The sequence below is a fragment of the Physeter macrocephalus genome, chromosome 2 (genome assembly GCF_002837175.3).
Source record: "Physeter macrocephalus isolate SW-GA chromosome 2, ASM283717v5, whole genome shotgun sequence".
In the NCBI taxonomy this organism is placed as follows: Eukaryota; Metazoa; Chordata; class Mammalia; order Artiodactyla; family Physeteridae; genus Physeter; species Physeter macrocephalus.
The window spans coordinates 22,075,987-22,093,258 of record NC_041215.1 but is presented as its reverse complement, the minus strand read 5'-3'; the positions used below and the strand labels follow the sequence as shown (position 1 = coordinate 22,093,258).

The 17,272-nt window shown below is 63.3% G+C and overlaps 1 protein-coding gene and 2 long non-coding RNA genes across 4 annotated transcripts; all 3 read right to left on the bottom strand.

Moving 5' to 3' along the window:
- Positions 1-1,179: 1,179 nt before the first annotated feature.
- On the bottom strand, positions 1,180-4,710 carry LOC112067632 (uncharacterized). Its single transcript, XR_002893390.1, has 3 exons — positions 4,676-4,710; positions 3,155-3,247; positions 1,180-1,304 (listed from the first exon to the last, which is right to left on the bottom strand). It is a non-coding gene; the product is annotated as an uncharacterized lncRNA (long non-coding RNA).
- Positions 4,711-6,624: 1,914 nt separating this feature from the next.
- Positions 6,625-16,547, bottom strand: LOC102994424 (uncharacterized). Its single transcript, XR_003683425.1, has 3 exons — positions 16,513-16,547; positions 14,992-15,084; positions 6,625-6,749 (listed from the first exon to the last, which is right to left on the bottom strand). It is a non-coding gene; the product is annotated as an uncharacterized lncRNA (long non-coding RNA).
- On the bottom strand, positions 8,452-11,950 carry LOC112067631 (secretory carrier-associated membrane protein 4-like). Of its 2 annotated transcripts, none has more exons than XM_028500528.2 (4): positions 11,647-11,757; positions 10,248-10,296; positions 8,962-9,090; positions 8,452-8,671 (listed from the first exon to the last, which is right to left on the bottom strand). In XM_028500528.2, the coding sequence occupies exons 2-4, from the start codon at positions 10,252-10,254 to the stop codon at positions 8,511-8,513; spliced, it is 297 nt and encodes a 98-aa protein (XP_028356329.1). In that variant the 5' UTR covers positions 10,255-10,296; positions 11,647-11,757; the 3' UTR covers positions 8,452-8,510. The 2 variants fall into 2 exon arrangements, with proteins under 2 accessions (XP_028356329.1, XP_023989969.1); XM_024134201.3 differs by lacking the exon at positions 11,647-11,757 and adding an exon at positions 11,770-11,950 and having other exon boundaries at positions 8,496-8,671.
- Positions 16,548-17,272: the final 725 nt, after the last annotated feature.

The window sequence follows — 17,272 nt, the reverse complement described above, 5'->3', positions numbered from 1 at the left end:
GGAGAAGCTGGGGGAGCGACCACCCCGACGTGGCCGCGCAGACGGGGGGCAGGGGCAGGAGAGGAGAAACGGCACAGCCCACTGCCAGGAGGGCCCCGGGCGAGGGCAGGTGGTCAACGCAGGGACGGGGCAGCAGCGGTCAGCGGCTGGGACCCAGGCTGGAGTGATGGCGTGGCTCCCGAGGCAGCCAGGCCAGCCAAGGACGCTGCCTGGCTCCCACCCACACAGCTCCCAGCTGGGGTCTGGGGGGCCCAGGAGGCTCATGAGGGGTGGCCTCAGGCCAACCGCTGACCCCTCTGACCTCGGTGTCCTCACCCAGAAAGCAGGCTTCTGCTAAGGATTATCTGTTCATTGAGTGTGATCGGCAGATATCCGTCGCCCCAAGGATGTCCACATTCTGATCCCAGAAGGGGCTTTAAAGGTGGGGTTAAGTTAAGGCCCCTGAGACGGGGACGACCCTGGATTCCCCGTGGGGCCCCAGCATCATCACAGGGTCCTTATAAGAGGGAGGCGGGAGGGTCAGAGGCAGAGAGAGACAGGAGAGGCTGCGCTGCTGGCTGTGAGGATGCAGGAGGGGCCGCGAGCCAGGGATGCGGCGCCTCTAGAAGCTGAAAAAGGCGGGAACCGATGCTGCCCTGGAGCCTCCGGAAGGACCAGCCCTGCCCACGCCTGCATTTAGCCCCGTGAGACCCCAGTCAGACTCCTGATCTCCAGGACTGTGAGAGAATCAGTCTGTGTGGTTTTAGATCAAGTTTGTGGGGGGCCACTGGTAAGTAAAGCGGCATATTGAAGATGCTGGAGAAACCAGAAGGAATCCGGGCCCCCCAACATCATGGAGCCACCTGACCAGCCCTAGACTGACCGTCAGTGTGTGTGTGTCACGCGAGCGTGCGCGCGTGCACACAGGCACACACACACATGAGAAACAACGAACTTCTGTGTTTCCCTATTTTTAAAAGTCACCATTATATTGCGTCCCTGTGATTCAGCAGCAAACTAACATCCTGACACAGGGTTGGACCTCAAAGCCAGGAGACCCCAGGAGGGGCCAGTGCTATTTTTGGCAGAGAAAGGAGCTGAGAGAACGGGAAGACTATTTCCTATCACTGCTGTCTGCGAGCAGGGCAAGCTGCGGAAGGCACGGGAGCTGCCCCCGCGGGCCGGGCCTGGTACCTGGGGAAGAAAATGCTCTCCACCACGTAGAAGTCCTGCATGAGCACGTCGCGCTCCGGCTTGGAACTCAGGTTGCCCACGGTGTAGCCAATGCCCAGCTGGATGGCCCCCTTCAGGGTGGAGGACGTGGTCTGCGGAGGAATCCAGCCACATCAAGACCCCCGGGGCCGGTCCCTGGCCCACCCCTCGGCCGCCAGGGTGAGAGGTAAGATGGGAGGCCCCCTTGGGACGGGGGGGGCGGCATCTGGCCTGCCGCTCAGCCTGCACGACCATCTCAGCAAGGAAGTGGCCTGGCTGAGATGCCAACACCACCTGGCGCGGCCCCAAGGCCTGTTTTCTATCCAGCTTCTAGAAGGTTCCCACATCTCAAAACTGCCCCAACACAGCAAGGGTCTTTGGGGGATTTTGCCAGGGTTTCCTTTGGGGGGAGGGCACAATACACAGAGGTGCCCAGGCTGCACTTCCGCGACCAGGGTTCCATCTGTCCACCTTCGAGGGGCCCTGCCTCTCTATTCCTCGGTCCCTACCCCGGTCGGGGATGGAGGTGACAGCGTCAGCCCTCCCGGGGCCACCCTCATGCCCGCCCACACTGGAGAAGCACCAGCTGCCTGTCCGTCTGTCAGCACCGCCGCTCATGTTACTGTCACTGTGAGCCCTAAGCAACGCGCCCACCGCTGAGGAAAGACACCTCGGCCCCCAAGTCACTGACTCTGGTCCCCAGCACCCCCACTGCAGGAGCAAGCCCTTCCCCGGCACCCGCCTCTCCTCCCGAAGCCCCCCGCGAGCCACTCCCTCAAGATGCTACTGACTGAACACAGTTCTCCAGAGAAGAGACGCAGACAGTCAACAAGCACAGGAGAAGGTGCTGAACACCAGCAGCCACCAGGAAGATGCAAATCTCGACACAGTGAGACCCACTTCCCACGTGCTGGGAGGGACAGAACCAGACAGACAGACAACAAGCGCCATGGAGGCCCAGAGAGTGGAATCCTTGTGCTTGGCTGCTGAGAATGGAAAAAAGGGCAGCCGCTGTGGACAGAGTCTGGCAGCTCCTCCGTTGGGTTACACCTGGCTCTCATGGGACTCAGCGGTTCCACTCCTAGGTGTGCAGCCCAGAGAGAGAAGCACAGTCCACACGAAAACCTGTACACAAACCTTCACAGCAGCACTACTCACAACAACCAAAAAGTGGAAACAACCCAAGTGTCCATCGACGGACTCCATCGACGGATGGTGGATACACAAAATGGTTCCCTCCCCACACGGGAGCGTCACTCGGCCATGAAAAGGGGTGAAGCCCCGACACTCGCTACCGCGTGGATGGACCCTGAGAACGCGACGCTCAGTGAGAGAAGCCAGACACAGAAGGACGCACAGGGTGTGATTCCACTGATGGGAAACGTCCAGGACAGGCAGATCCACAGAGACGGAGAGTGGGTTCGTGGTTGTCAGGGGCTGGGGAGAGGGTGGAGGAGGCTAAGGAGTACGGGGTTTCTCTTGGAGGTTAAGAGAAATGTTTTAAAGTTGACCGTGGCGATGGCTGTACAGCTCTGAATACTCTAGAAACCACCTAACTGAACACTTCAGAAGGGTGATTCATAGGCTGCACGCACTGGCTCCCAGCAAAGCTGGTATTTTAGGAGGTGCAGCAAGGTGGGGGGAGGGGGGACCAGAGGTAGCGGGGCCCAGGCTTGCCTCTCATATCCCCGGCCCAACCCCGCCTCTCCTCAGCCCCGCTTTCAGAGGGAAGGGAGGGAGCTGTGATTTCTTCTTGCCCAAGGTCACGCCCGAGGCCACAGGTGACTCAAGGAGCCCGGCAGCTGGTTCAGCCTCAGAGCACCTGCCGGCAACGGAGAGCAACTGTCTCCAGCCACCTAGTCTCCAGCCACCTACGGCCGCAGCCCACACCCGACCTTCAGGGCCCGGTGCACCCACAAGGACCCCTCGTCCCACCCCCGCCGGCGGAGGGCGGAGCAGGAACCTTCTTGTAGGTGGTTTCGCCAGATGCGTCCACACCCCGATGACCCAGCTTCTTCCCGTGGCCAGGGCCCGGCTGTCCAGTCATCAGTGGGGCCTGGAGAAGAGGAAGCAGGAAGTGTTCAAAACTGGCAACGGGGCACTGCTGCAGGGGCCAGAGTGCTCTGGAAATCCTGCCAGAAGGGGGCTTCGTCGCCGTGCCCAGCTGAAGCCCAGGGCGGGGGCTGCTGGGGGTGGGCTGCAGGGCACTCGGGCTCCACGCCCGGGGGGCCACCCCAGACCAGGACCGCCGGCTCCTCCAGAAAGCAGGAAGGTCGGCAGCCCCGGCCCTCTGCAGGTGGGGGGAGAAGAACCCCAATTTCAGGGTCTCCCCCCGCCTGGCACTGCTGACTTGGGGCTGGTCGCTCTGTGAAGGGGGCGTCCTGGGCGCTGCGGGGTGTGGAGCAGCATCCCTGGCGACCCCCCACTTGCTGCCAGGAGCCCCCCAGTTGTGACAACCACAGACGCCCCAAGACACGGCCAGGTGAGACCCTCTGGGCTCGAACGACTGCAAACGGCATCTCCTCCCTGAGGGAGGAAGTCCCTCCGGCCTGGGAGGAGGCTGGCTCCTGCCAGCTCCAGGGGGCACATGTGGCATCCCAGCAAAGTCGTGTGGAAGCCGCTGACCCCCGTGTGTGACATCACAGGGGGAGGATGGTGGATGGGGCAGTGGGGCCTGGAGGGACACAGATGCCAGCTCAGGGCCGGGGCTCCACGAGTCACAGACATTTAAGAAGCACCTGCCGCCACTTGAAGGGCTCAGACCAGCCTGTTCTGCACGCTGGCCACCAGGGGGCGGGCTCCGCTCAGGTAACGTTAGTTGCCAGCCCTGCTCTGCACCCCTCTCTGGCTCCCCACTGCCTGCGGCCTGGACGCCCTCCGGGACCCCAGCAGGTGGACAAAGCTTGCCTAAGAGAGTGCCCAGCGGCGTCCTGGGAGAGGAGCCTGGCTGGGAGGGAAGGCAGACCCCCGGACGGGGCGGGGGCTCCTGTGCACCTGGGCTGCCTCTAACCCGCTGTCCGCGGCTCCTTGGACAACAGGGCTCACAGACGCCCCTCGCAGGCGGCCTCCGGGAGTGACCGGAAACTGACTAGGGACTGGGCACCCGGGGCTCACGCGAGCGGACAGGACTGGAGGGACCTGGACAGGTGTGTGGGGCTGCGGGGGCGCCGTCCTGGAGGCGCGGCTGGCGGGCGGTGGCACCACCCTCTCCAGGCCCCTTCCGCCTCCCCGCTCCCTGGAGAGCCCAGGGTAGGATCCACGGGGGCCCTGCCCGCCCGCCCCACCCCTCCCTGAAACTCAAGACACTGGCGGGACAGACAGGTTTTCACCGTCTGACGACAGTTGCTTATTTACTTGGCCAGCATCTGGGGCCCAGAGAGGTGCAGGGAGATGCCCGAGGCCACAGAGCAGGATGCGGGCTGGGCCGGGCACTTCCGGTCCACCTTCAGGAGGCAGGCCAGGGTGGGACCCATGGGACACTCACCTCCACTGGGGTCGTCTTCTTCGGGGCCGAACCTGAGGGAGAGAAGGGAGACATCAGTCTGGACACAGGGGCGCCCCCATACACGCACCCTGCGCCCCTGGGAGGGCCGTGAGGACCCCACATGGGCGATGGGCCTGGGGACGTGATGCAGGCGGGCTGGACGAGGGGCCCCGAGGCGGGAGAAGCTGGGGGAGCGACCACCCCGACGTGGCCGCGCAGACGGGGGGCAGGGGCAGGAGAGGAGAAACGGCACAGCCCACTGCCAGGAGGGCCCCGGGCGAGGGCAGGTGGTCAACGCAGGGACGGGGCAGCAGCGGTCAGCGGCTGGGACCCAGGCTGGAGTGATGGCGTGGCTCCCGAGGCAGCCAGGCCAGCCAAGGACGCTGCCTGGCTCCCACCCACACAGCTCCCAGCTGGGGTCTGGGGGGCCCAGGAGGCTCATGAGGGGTGGCCTCAGGCCAACCGCTGACCCCTCTGACCTCGGTGTCCTCACCCAGAAAGCAGGCTTCTGCTAAGGATTATCTGTTCATTGAGTGTGATCGGCAGATATCCGTCGCCCCAAGGATGTCCACATTCTGATCCCAGAAGGGGCTTTAAAGGTGGGGTTAAGTTAAGGCCCCTGAGACGGGGACGACCCTGGATTCCCCGTGGGGCCCCAGCATCATCACAGGGTCCTTATAAGAGGGAGGCGGGAGGGTCAGAGGCAGAGAGAGACAGGAGAGGCTGCGCTGCTGGCTGTGAGGATGCAGGAGGGGCCGCGAGCCAGGGATGCGGCGCCTCTAGAAGCTGAAAAAGGCGGGAACCGATGCTGCCCTGGAGCCTCCGGAAGGACCAGCCCTGCCCACGCCTGCATTTAGCCCCGTGAGACCCCAGTCAGACTCCTGATCTCCAGGACTGTGAGAGAATCAGTCTGTGTGGTTTTAGATCAAGTTTGTGGTGATTTGTCACAGCTGCAACAGGAAACTCAAGACACCGGTATCTACCAGGTGTCAGCTTGGAGAGGGGGGGCAAGTGGTGACCAGGACAGTCCCGGCCCCGGCCTTCAAGGGCTCACAGCCCAGGGGGAGCAGAGAAGGGCCTGGACAGTGCAGCGAGTGCCCGCAGGATGACTTGGGGTGACAGGTGGGGGGTCAGATCAGCAAGGGAGTACTTGGGCTTTTACCCCAGGGAGGTGGGAGTCCTGTAGGACCGGGGGTGGGAAACACACCAGACCTGACTCAGGTGCCCTCTGGTGGCCGTGGAAGGACAGACAGGGTGAGGAAAGAGCCGGGGACCAGTGGGGAGGGGACCGTGCTGGTGTGGGAGATGATGGGGTGGACCAGGGTGGCTGCCGTGGAGGGGTGAGTGAGAAGTGGGCGGATTCTGGTTAGCTCTGAAGTCAGGATAGACAGGCTGTGCGCACTGGGGGCGGAGTGAAGAAAAGTGAGGAGTCAGGAATGACTCAGGATCTTTGAGCGACTCACAGGAGAGAGCTGCCTCGACCAAGATGGGGGACCCAGCAGGAGCAGCTTTGGGGGGTGGTCGGGTGCAGGGTGGCCATGCTGAGTGGAATGCGAGAGCCCCGTGAACCCCCAGCGTGAAGACGTCAAGGGGCAGCTGGACCCTGCGTCAGGAGCTCGGGGGGGCCCAGGCTGGAGACAGGGCTGGAGACAGGGCTGTAGGCAGCTGTCCGGGGGTAAAGGGGGTTCGAGCCCCAAGAGTGGACAAGGCCGTCTGGGGAAGGTAGGGGTGGGGGAGGAGTTGCGTCCCTGTGATTCAGCAGCAAACTAACATCCTGACACAGGGTTGGACCTCAAAGCCAGGAGACCCCAGGAGGGGCCAGTGCTATTTTTGGCAGAGAAAGGAGCTGAGAGAACGGGAAGACTATTTCCTATCACTGCTGTCTGCGAGCAGGGCAAGCTGCGGAAGGCACGGGAGCTGCCCCCGCGGGCCGGGCCTGGTACCTGGGGAAGAAAATGCTCTCCACCACGTAGAAGTCCTGCATGAGCACGTCGCGCTCCGGCTTGGAACTCAGGTTGCCCACGGTGTAGCCAATGCCCAGCTGGATGGCCCCCTTCAGGGTGGAGGACGTGGTCTGCGGAGGAATCCAGCCACATCAAGACCCCCGGGGCCGGTCCCTGGCCCACCCCTCGGCCGCCAGGGTGAGAGGTAAGATGGGAGGCCCCCTTGGGACGGGGGGGGCGGCATCTGGCCTGCCGCTCAGCCTGCACGACCATCTCAGCAAGGAAGTGGCCTGGCTGAGATGCCAACACCACCTGGCGCGGCCCCAAGGCCTGTTTTCTATCCAGCTTCTAGAAGGTTCCCACATCTCAAAACTGCCCCAACACAGCAAGGGTCTTTGGGGGATTTTGCCAGGGTTTCCTTTGGGGGGAGGGCACAATACACAGAGGTGCCCAGGCTGCACTTCCGCGACCAGGGTTCCATCTGTCCACCTTCGAGGGGCCCTGCCTCTCTATTCCTCGGTCCCTACCCCGGTCGGGGATGGAGGTGACAGCGTCAGCCCTCCCGGGGCCACCCTCATGCCCGCCCACACTGGAGAAGCACCAGCTGCCTGTCCGTCTGTCAGCACCGCCGCTCATGTTACTGTCACTGTGAGCCCTAAGCAACGCGCCCACCGCTGAGGAAAGACACCTCGGCCCCCAAGTCACTGACTCTGGTCCCCAGCACCCCCACTGCAGGAGCAAGCCCTTCCCCGGCACCCGCCTCTCCTCCCGAAGCCCCCCGCGAGCCACTCCCTCAAGATGCTACTGACTGAACACAGTTCTCCAGAGAAGAGACGCAGACAGTCAACAAGCACAGGAGAAGGTGCTGAACACCAGCAGCCACCAGGAAGATGCAAATCTCGACACAGTGAGACCCACTTCCCACGTGCTGGGAGGGACAGAACCAGACAGACAGACAGCAAGCGCCATGGAGGCCCAGAGAGTGGAATCCTTGTGCTTGGCTGCTGAGAATGGAAAAAAGGGCAGCCGCTGTGGACAGAGTCTGGCAGCTCCTCCGTTGGGTTACACCTGGCTCTCATGGGACTCAGCGGTTCCACTCCTAGGTGTGCAGCCCAGAGAGAGAAGCACAGTCCACACGAAAACCTGTACACAAACCTTCACAGCAGCACTACTCACAACAACCAAAAAGTGGAAACAACCCAAGTGTCCATCGACGGACTCCATCGACGGATGGTGGATACACAAAATGGTTCCCTCCCCACACGGGAGCGTCACTCGGCCATGAAAAGGGGTGAAGCCCCGACACTCGCTACCGCGTGGATGGACCCTGAGAACGCGACGCTCAGTGAGAGAAGCCAGACACAGAAGGACGCACAGGGTGTGATTCCACTGGTGGGAAACGTCCAGGACAGGCAGATCCACAGACACAGAGAGCAGGTTTATGGTTGTCAGGGGCTGGGGAGGGGGATGGGGGGATGCTAATGGGCACGAGGTGTCTCTTTGGGGTGACGGAATGTTCTGGAATTAGTGGTGATGGTTGTCCAACCTTGTGAAGATACTAGAAACACTGAACTGTTAAGCAGGTGAGCTGGATAATATGTAAAATATTATCTCAATAAAGTTATTAAAAGTGAACAAAACAGGCAGCAGCTGGTTTTGGCCCGTGGGCCGTTGTCTGCAGACCCGATATAAAGTGCCATCTAAACTGGACAAGAGGAAGGGGTGGAGCTCACGCCTGGGCCCAGCGGCAGATGCAGACCAGGATGCAGCCCACGCGGGGCTGGGCACGGAGGGGAGCGCACGCGGTGAGGTACCCTGTTGCCCTCAGTTTGGGGCTGTCAGCACCAGACACTCCCCGAGGGCCCCTGGAAGGTGCGGGCCGCCCGCCCCACTCACCGGAAGGCCTTGTATGCGGGCCGGAACCAGCACACGTAGCCGCAGGGGGAGAAGAGCAACAGCCAGACCAGGGCCAGGCCGAAGTTGGCTCCAGAGCCGCCGGCGATCCACCAGGCCAGGCAGGCGACGAGGTTGACGCCCAGGGTGGCGCAGTAGACTGGGGGGAGAGGGCAAGGGGGGAGAGAGGGGCTGAGCCGGGACACCCTCCACCCCTGGACGGTGGCTCCCATGAGTGCAGGGACCCCGAGGCCAGAGGAGGGTACAGGGGGACCAGCCCCCCCACCTGCTCCATCCACACCGGACGGGAGCTCATCAGAAAGGAGCTTTATTACCAAACCCTCAGGCTCTCATCGCCCGGGCGCAGGGCTGCCTCCTAGCCTGCCCCTGTCCCGGGCCTGGGTCTCTGGGTGGTGCAGGTGGCCCCCCATTTCTGCCCTGTCCACTCACACAGCCACAGGCGGTAGATCCTCTTCACCAAGACCTGGTGCTCGATAGGGATCTCATCAGAGAAGTTCTGGTAGAAGCAGGGCTTCAGGGGGATGAACTTGGGCAGCGGGGGGAAGTTGTTCTCCTTTCCTGCAGGGACAGAGGGGCCAGAACAAAACCCACACTGCAATCAGCTCGTAGCGGCCCCAAAGATGCGCCCATCTGGTCCCAGGACCTGAGGACATGTCACTCTACAGGGCAGAGGGCACTTTGCAGGTGGGACTAAGTTAAGGCCCCTGGGATGGGGAGGACCCTGGATTCCCCGAGGGGCCCAGCGTCATCACAAGGTCCTTATAAGAGGGAGGCGGGAGGGTCAGAGGCAGAGAGAGACGGCAGAGGCTGCGCTGCTGGCTGTGAGGATGGCGGAGGGGCCGCGAGCCAGGGATGCGGCGTCTCTAGAAGCTGAAAAAGGCGGGAACCGATGCTGCCCTGGAGCCTCGGGAAGGACCAGCCCTGCCCACGCCTGCATTTAGCCCCGTGAGACCCCAGTCAGACTCCTGACCTCAGGACTGTCAGAGAACAAATTTTATTTGAATCACTGAGTTTGTGGTGATTTCTCAGAAGTCACAGGAACACACACAGACTCGATGGCAGGGCCCACGTGCCATTCACACCTTTGACTCCAGGGAAGATTCCGGCACTCAGGACATATGAACTTCCCGGGGCGGCGGTAACAAACGACCACAGAGGGCGGGCCTTACCACAGCAGAGATTTCCCCATCTCCACTCTGGACACCAGATGACTGAGACCCAGGTGAGACAGGGCCACGCTCCCTCCACGCTCCAGGGAAGGGTCCTTCCTGCCCTTTCCAGCTTCTGGGGGCTCCACACATCCTGGGCTTGTGGACCCGTCCCTCCAGCGTCCGCCCCCATCTTCCCTGGCTTCTGTGTGTCTGTGCCCATATTTCCTCCTTCTTAGGACGTCTGCCATGAGACATCAGGGCCACCCTATTCCATTGGGACCTCAAATTAAGTCACATCTGCAATAGGGTCCTGTTCCTAAGGTCCAGACTTCATGGTTTTCAACACGAAACTTTTCCGACCTCGCGTGTCCCCCGGCGCAGGGGCCGTGCTCATCTCCATTTTATGGAGATGGCTCCATTTTAGCACACACACTGCTGTGGCAGGCACTGCACGGGCCTCAAGGGGGACGTGATCCTGCCCGCAGCACAGTGTCCAGTGCCCGAGCGCTTCCCAGAGGGGTGGAGTAGCTGGAACCCTCGCTGCGCGATGCGGCCAGGACTCACCTGACATTTCCGCTGTGAAGACAGGGCAGGGGCAGAAGGCTGCAGCCACCTGGAGGGGAGACAGTCACAGTCAGGGGGTCCCCATGGCTGCTGGGCGACCCCAACACCAGCTGCAGACCCAGAGGGCCACCGTGGGCCCCGTCCTAACCACCAAACCATCCACAGGGGTATCTGGGCTCTCGGCCCAAAGGCTGGCCCAGCCCTGAACGTGCAATCCCAGTCACCACCTCACCTCAGAGCCCCCCGGGCAGCCTGGCACTTATGCGAGGGGAGGCATCAGGCCAGAGGATCCCGGCAACCCACTCCCACTGCCCTCCTGCCTCATCCCCCCCACCCCCCAAACTTCCCCTTTATCCACGGATGGCTCTGGGCACCTCCTATGGCCACAAAGAATCTCTGAATCACCGATAAATGGGTCCATGCTCATTGCTGTGTGACCTCAGGCAAACCACACAACCTCTCTGGTCTGTGATTTTTGCCCTTGTGAGACTTGCAAGGCCAAGGACCCCACTGCAATCCAAGTAAAACGCCAGGGGACAGGCCCGGCACCCAGCGGCCCTGCCCAGAAGGAGCCCAGGAGCCTGCGTCACAGAGCCGCCCCTCACAGGAGACACCACCGAGGCGTGTAACTGAGCTGAATTCACCTGTTCCACGATGGCCCTGCGGGCAGATGGTGCCATCTTCAGGAAACGGGCCAGGCAATGTGGCCATGCCTGGCGCCCACCTGGCCCTCACGGTACAGCTGGGCCTGCACTGCCCCCTGTGCCTGGCACCAGAGTGGGTGGGGGAGCCCTGCCTGGAGGTGGCCAGGTGGGAAGGATCCAGTGACCGAGAGTTCCCTGGGTCCACCCCCCGGCCCCCTGCTCAGTGAGGGCCCCACCGGGACCCTCAGCCCAGCCTGGCCCTGCCCTCCTGCCTGCAGGCCCCACTGTCTGTCCACTGCTCCAGCTCTGGCCGAGCCCCCCTGCCCTGTCCCCATGGACTGGGAGCATCCCCAAGCTGGGGGATGGAGTCAGGGCTCAGGGCAGGGATGTCTCAGGGCCCTGTGGCACCGTGTGGTCAGTCAACGTGTGTCTGCTGGATGGACAAACAGGCTGCTCCGAGCCCCACGCACACGGGTCCTAGTGCTAACCCGCCTTGGAAGAGCCCAACGGCCCCTCTGGGGACCCCGTGGGCACCTGCGAAGGATGGGAAATTGATGTGGTCAGCTGAGTCCAGGCTGGCAGGCTTCTCCCCAGAGTCCAGCCACAGCCTTCCAGACTCCGGGGGCCCCGCCCTGCCCACGCGTGGCTCAGAAGCTCACCACCCGCCCCCCACCCCACCCAGTACAAGCCCAGGTGTCGGCGAAAGCAGCCACCCTGACCCAGGGACCCTCGCTCCTCTGTCAACAGACAATGACCTGGTTTCTTTGTTTCTCTTGGCCGCACCGCGTGATACGTGGGATCTTATCGAACCTGCGCCCCCTGCACTGGAAGCGCAGAGCCCTAACTACTGGACCGCCAGGGAAGTCCCAGACACCGACCTGGTTTTCAGTTGTTTATTTTCACACGTCAGAGCTGTTTCCTGACACCTGAGAAAAGGAGACACAATCCCGGTGGCCCCAGAGGCCCAGGTCTGAAGCTGCCCGGCTACTTGGCCTGGCTGGAGCCCCGCTATGCCCAAGCCCGGGGAAGAGCTCACCCAGACAGGCATGCACCCCACGCGCCGGCAGCAACAGCGCGAGTGTCCCCAAGCCGAGATGGGCCAGCAGCCCCTGGCAACATGAGGGAGGCCGAGAAAGGTCCGGGCCGGGCCTATGTGTCAGGGTCCAGCCGGCGGCACTGGGCCTCCGGGTGGGGGAGGAGAGACACCCACGGCGGGGGCGGGGGGAGCAAGGGCAGCCGGGGAGCAGCAGGCCCAGGTCAGGGGTCAGAACACCCACTCTATCCACCCGGCTCGGGCCAGGGCTGGGGGTTGGGGACTGACAGCGAACGGGCATTCGGCTTCCTCCGGGAGGATGAGAATGTTCTGGAATCAGTGGTAATGGCTGCACAACACTGTGCAAGAAACACTGAACTGTACACTTAATAAGGAATTTTATGGTATCTATGAATTATCTCTCAATAAAAAACATAGGGCTTCCCTGGTGGCGCAGTGGTTGAGAGTCCGCCTGCCGATGCAGGGGACGCGGGTTCGTGCCCCGGTCCGGGAAGATCCCACATGCCGCGGAGCGGCTGGGCCCGTGAGCCACGGGCGCTGAGCCTGCGCGTCCGGAGCCTGTGCTCCGCAATGGGAGGGGCCACAACAGTGAGAGGCCCGCGTACCGCAAAAATAATAATAATAATAATGATAAATAATAAAAAAAAATAAAGAACATAAACCCAAGACGACACGGCCGTGGTGCAGCCAGGCTGGACAGGGTGGGGACTCCCCTGAGCGCCCATCTCCGTGCGCGATCCCCAGAAGACAGGAAACTGAGGCCAGGTGGGCAGCCAGCTGGGCGCTTCGTGGCAGCACAGCCCACAGAAAGGACCCCCCACCCCCAGAGGACAAAGCCCACAGGCCCTGGAAGGCGCATACCACCACCAGAACGGGAAACGCCAGCCACAAGTGGGTCACACCATCCACGCCCGCCGGCAACACGCGGGCCTCCCAGCCCGGGCTCCCCGGCCACAGGGACGAACCTGGGCTCAGCCCATCCCGAGGCCCGGGGGGTGGCGGAAGGTGCTGGAAAGCCGACATAATATTTTCGTTGGCTGTCCAACAGCAGAACAATGCATGGTTTTGTGTCTGGGGTGTGGGGGAAGGAAGAGGGAACAAGGCAGGAAGCGACAGTGGACCACGTAGAACATTCCAGACTCCGTCTGGGGGCCCTAGGCAACCCCTTCTCGGCCCCCCTGGGGCACCTGAGCCCACAGCGCAACCCCTGTGACCACCCGAGTCCTCTGCAGCTCCCGGCCCCTCATCCCGGGGTCCAGCTGGTCCAACACGGTGGTCCCGAGTCCCCCCCAAGCCCCAGCCCACCACCGAGGCCTCTGCAGTCTCAGGCCTGTGGGAGCAGCCTGGCCAACACCAGTATTGGACGCAAAGTCCCAGCCGGGTCCGCCCTGCCTGGGGACACTTGAGGGACTGACCTCAGGGTCTCCCCGCTTTGTGCTTGGATCTCACCCCCAGGCCCCCGTTTCTCCTGCCCAACTCACACGCTGGCTGGTGAAGGGGGAGACCCACCCCACCTGGAACACCCCCAGGCGTGAGGCCAGGAGGGGCAGCAGGCAGGCTCCACGCTGGCCCAGGTCACAGGGCAGGGGTGGCAGGGACAGAGCGAGGGACGGACAAGGAATGGATGGCATACCAGGGACGGCGCAGCGCCCTCTGCCCGGACACTCTCCCCGACGTCCCCTCGGAGGGGCCTCCTCATGGCCTCCCAGGGTCCCGCCATCCACACGCTCTCACTCACTCTCTGCAGTTCCTTTTGGAACCTCGTCTGTCCGTCGCCCCCGTGACCAGGTGGTCCTGTTGCCGGGGGCCACGCGGTTCCTGCACCCGCTTCCACCAGCCGGGCCGGGGGCGGCCGGGACCACACCAAGATGTCGAACTCCTCCCAGCCCAAGATGTGACCAATTATCTTTTGAATGAGCCACCCCGTTTTCAAGGAAATTAAGTTTTAAAAATAGCCGGGGGGAGGAGGAGAGTGTGAGGCGCTGCAGAGCTGAGACCTGGGGGAATCTGGGGGCACAGCTGTGCCTCGGGCCGGGCTCCCCGCAGACACCCCTGAAGCCCGTTGACGAGGGACCCACCCCCTCCTCGGCACACACAGGACCGCTTCTCTACATTCGATGTGGCAAATGAGGCAGAGAAAGCTCCCCAAGGACCCAGGGAGGGGCCTTAACATCTGTCCTTCAGCAAAACCACTAGGTTTTTTCTACCTTGACGTCTACCCAGAATTCACCACTGTCCCTGGCTCCTCTCAGCCCCCATCCTCTCCCACCTGGACCAGCTCAGTCCCCTCCCCTCTGATCTCCAGCTCCCACCCTCCCTCCAGTCTGCCCTCCCCGCAGCAGCCACCAGGGGGCACCTGTGAGCACCTGAGTCAGGCCCCACCCCTCCTCTGCCCACAGCCCTTCAGGGCTCCCACCTCCCTGGAGGTAAAAGCCCAAGTCCTCCCTGTGGCCCACAGGGACCTGCACAACCTGCCCCATCCCCTCCAGAGACGGAGAGTGGGTTCGTGGTTGTCAGGGGCTGGGGAGAGGGTGGAGGAGGCTAAGGAGTACGGGGTTTCTCTTGGAGGTTAAGAGAAATGTTTTAAAGTTGACCGTGGCGATGGCTGTACAGCTCTGAATACTCTAGAAACCACCTAACTGAACACTTCAGAAGGGTGATTCATAGGCTGCACGCACTGGCTCCCAGCAAAGCTGGTATTTTAGGAGGTGCAGCAAGGTGGGGGGAGGGGGGACCAGAGGTAGCGGGGCCCAGGCTTGCCTCTCATATCCCCGGCCCAACCCCGCCTCTCCTCAGCCCCGCTTTCAGAGGGAAGGGAGGGAGCTGTGATTTCTTCTTGCCCAAGGTCACGCCCGAGGCCACAGGTGACTCAAGGAGCCCGGCAGCTGGTTCAGCCTCAGAGCACCTGCCGGCAACGGAGAGCAACTGTCTCCAGCCACCTAGTCTCCAGCCACCTACGGCCGCAGCCCACACCCGACCTTCAGGGCCCGGTGCACCCACAAGGACCCCTCGTCCCACCCCCGCCGGCGGAGGGCGGAGCAGGAACCTTCTTGTAGGTGGTTTCGCCAGATGCGTCCACACCCCGATGACCCAGCTTCTTCCCGTGGCCAGGGCCCGGCTGTCCAGTCATCAGTGGGGCCTGGAGAAGAGGAAGCAGGAAGTGTTCAAAACTGGCAACGGGGCACTGCTGCAGGGGCCAGAGTGCTCTGGAAATCCTGCCAGAAGGGGGCTTCGTCGCCGTGCCCAGCTGAAGCCCAGGGCGGGGGCTGCTGGGGGTGGGCTGCAGGGCACTCGGGCTCCACGCCCGGGGGGCCACCCCAGACCAGGACCGCCGGCTCCTCCAGAAAGCAGGAAGGTCGGCAGCCCCGGCCCTCTGCAGGTGGGGGGAGAAGAACCCCAATTTCAGGGTCTCCCCCCGCCTGGCACTGCTGACTTGGGGCTGGTCGCTCTGTGAAGGGGGCGTCCTGGGCGCTGCGGGGTGTGGAGCAGCATCCCTGGCGACCCCCCACTTGCTGCCAGGAGCCCCCCAGTTGTGACAACCACAGACGCCCCAAGACACGGCCAGGTGAGACCCTCTGGGCTCGAACGACTGCAAACGGCATCTCCTCCCTGAGGGAGGAAGTCCCTCCGGCCTGGGAGGAGGCTGGCTCCTGCCAGCTCCAGGGGGCACATGTGGCATCCCAGCAAAGTCGTGTGGAAGCCGCTGACCCCCGTGTGTGACATCACAGGGGGAGGATGGTGGATGGGGCAGTGGGGCCTGGAGGGACACAGATGCCAGCTCAGGGCCGGGGCTCCACGAGTCACAGACATTTAAGAAGCACCTGCCGCCACTTGAAGGGCTCAGACCAGCCTGTTCTGCACGCTGGCCACCAGGGGGCGGGCTCCGCTCAGGTAACGTTAGTTGCCAGCCCTGCTCTGCACCCCTCTCTGGCTCCCCACTGCCTGCGGCCTGGACGCCCTCCGGGACCCCAGCAGGTGGACAAAGCTTGCCTAAGAGAGTGCCCAGCGGCGTCCTGGGAGAGGAGCCTGGCTGGGAGGGAAGGCAGACCCCCGGACGGGGCGGGGGCTCCTGTGCACCTGGGCTGCCTCTAACCCGCTGTCCGCGGCTCCTTGGACAACAGGGCTCACAGACGCCCCTCGCAGGCGGCCTCCGGGAGTGACCGGAAACTGACTAGGGACTGGGCACCCGGGGCTCACGCGAGCGGACAGGACTGGAGGGACCTGGACAGGTGTGTGGGGCTGCGGGGGCGCCGTCCTGGAGGCGCGGCTGGCGGGCGGTGGCACCACCCTCTCCAGGCCCCTTCCGCCTCCCCGCTCCCTGGAGAGCCCAGGGTAGGATCCACGGGGGCCCTGCCCGCCCGCCCCACCCCTCCCTGAAACTCAAGACACTGGCGGGACAGACAGGTTTTCACCGTCTGACGACAGTTGCTTATTTACTTGGCCAGCATCTGGGGCCCAGAGAGGTGCAGGGAGATGCCCGAGGCCACAGAGCAGGATGCGGGCTGGGCCGGGCACTTCCGGTCCACCTTCAGGAGGCAGGCCAGGGTGGGACCCATGGGACACTCACCTCCACTGGGGTCGTCTTCTTCGGGGCCGAACCTGAGGGAGAGAAGGGAGACATCAGTCTGGACACAGGGGCGCCCCCATACACGCACCCTGCGCCCCTGGGAGGGCCGTGAGGACCCCACATGGGCGATGGGCCTGGGGACGTGATGCAGGCGGGCTGGACGAGGGGCCCCGAGGCGGGAGAAGCTGGGGGAGCGACCACCCCGACGTGGCCGCGCAGACGGGGGGCAGGGGCAGGAGAGGAGAAACGGCACAGCCCACTGCCAGGAGGGCCCCGGGCGAGGGCAGGTGGTCAACGCAGGGACGGGGCAGCAGCGGTCAGCGGCTGGGACCCAGGCTGGAGTGATGGCGTGGCTCCCGAGGCAGCCGGGCCAGCCAAGGACGCTGCCTGGCTCCCACCCACACAGCTCCCAGCTGGGGTCTGGGGGGCCCAGGAGGCTCATGAGGGGTGGCCTCAGGCCAACCGCTGACCCCTCTGACCTCGGTGTCCTCACCCAGAAAGCAGGCTTCTGCTAAGGATTATCTGTTCATTGAGTGTGATCGGCAGATATCCGTCGCCCCAAGGATGTCCACATTCTGATCCCAGAAGGGGCTTTAAAGGTGGGGTTAAGTTAAGGCCCCTGAGACGGGGACGACCCTGGATTCCCCGTGGGGCCCCAGCATCATCACAGGGTCCTTATAAGAGGGAGGCGGGAGGGTCAGAGGCAGAGAGAGATGGGAGATGCTGCGCTGCTGGCTGTGAGGATGCAGGAGGGGCCGCG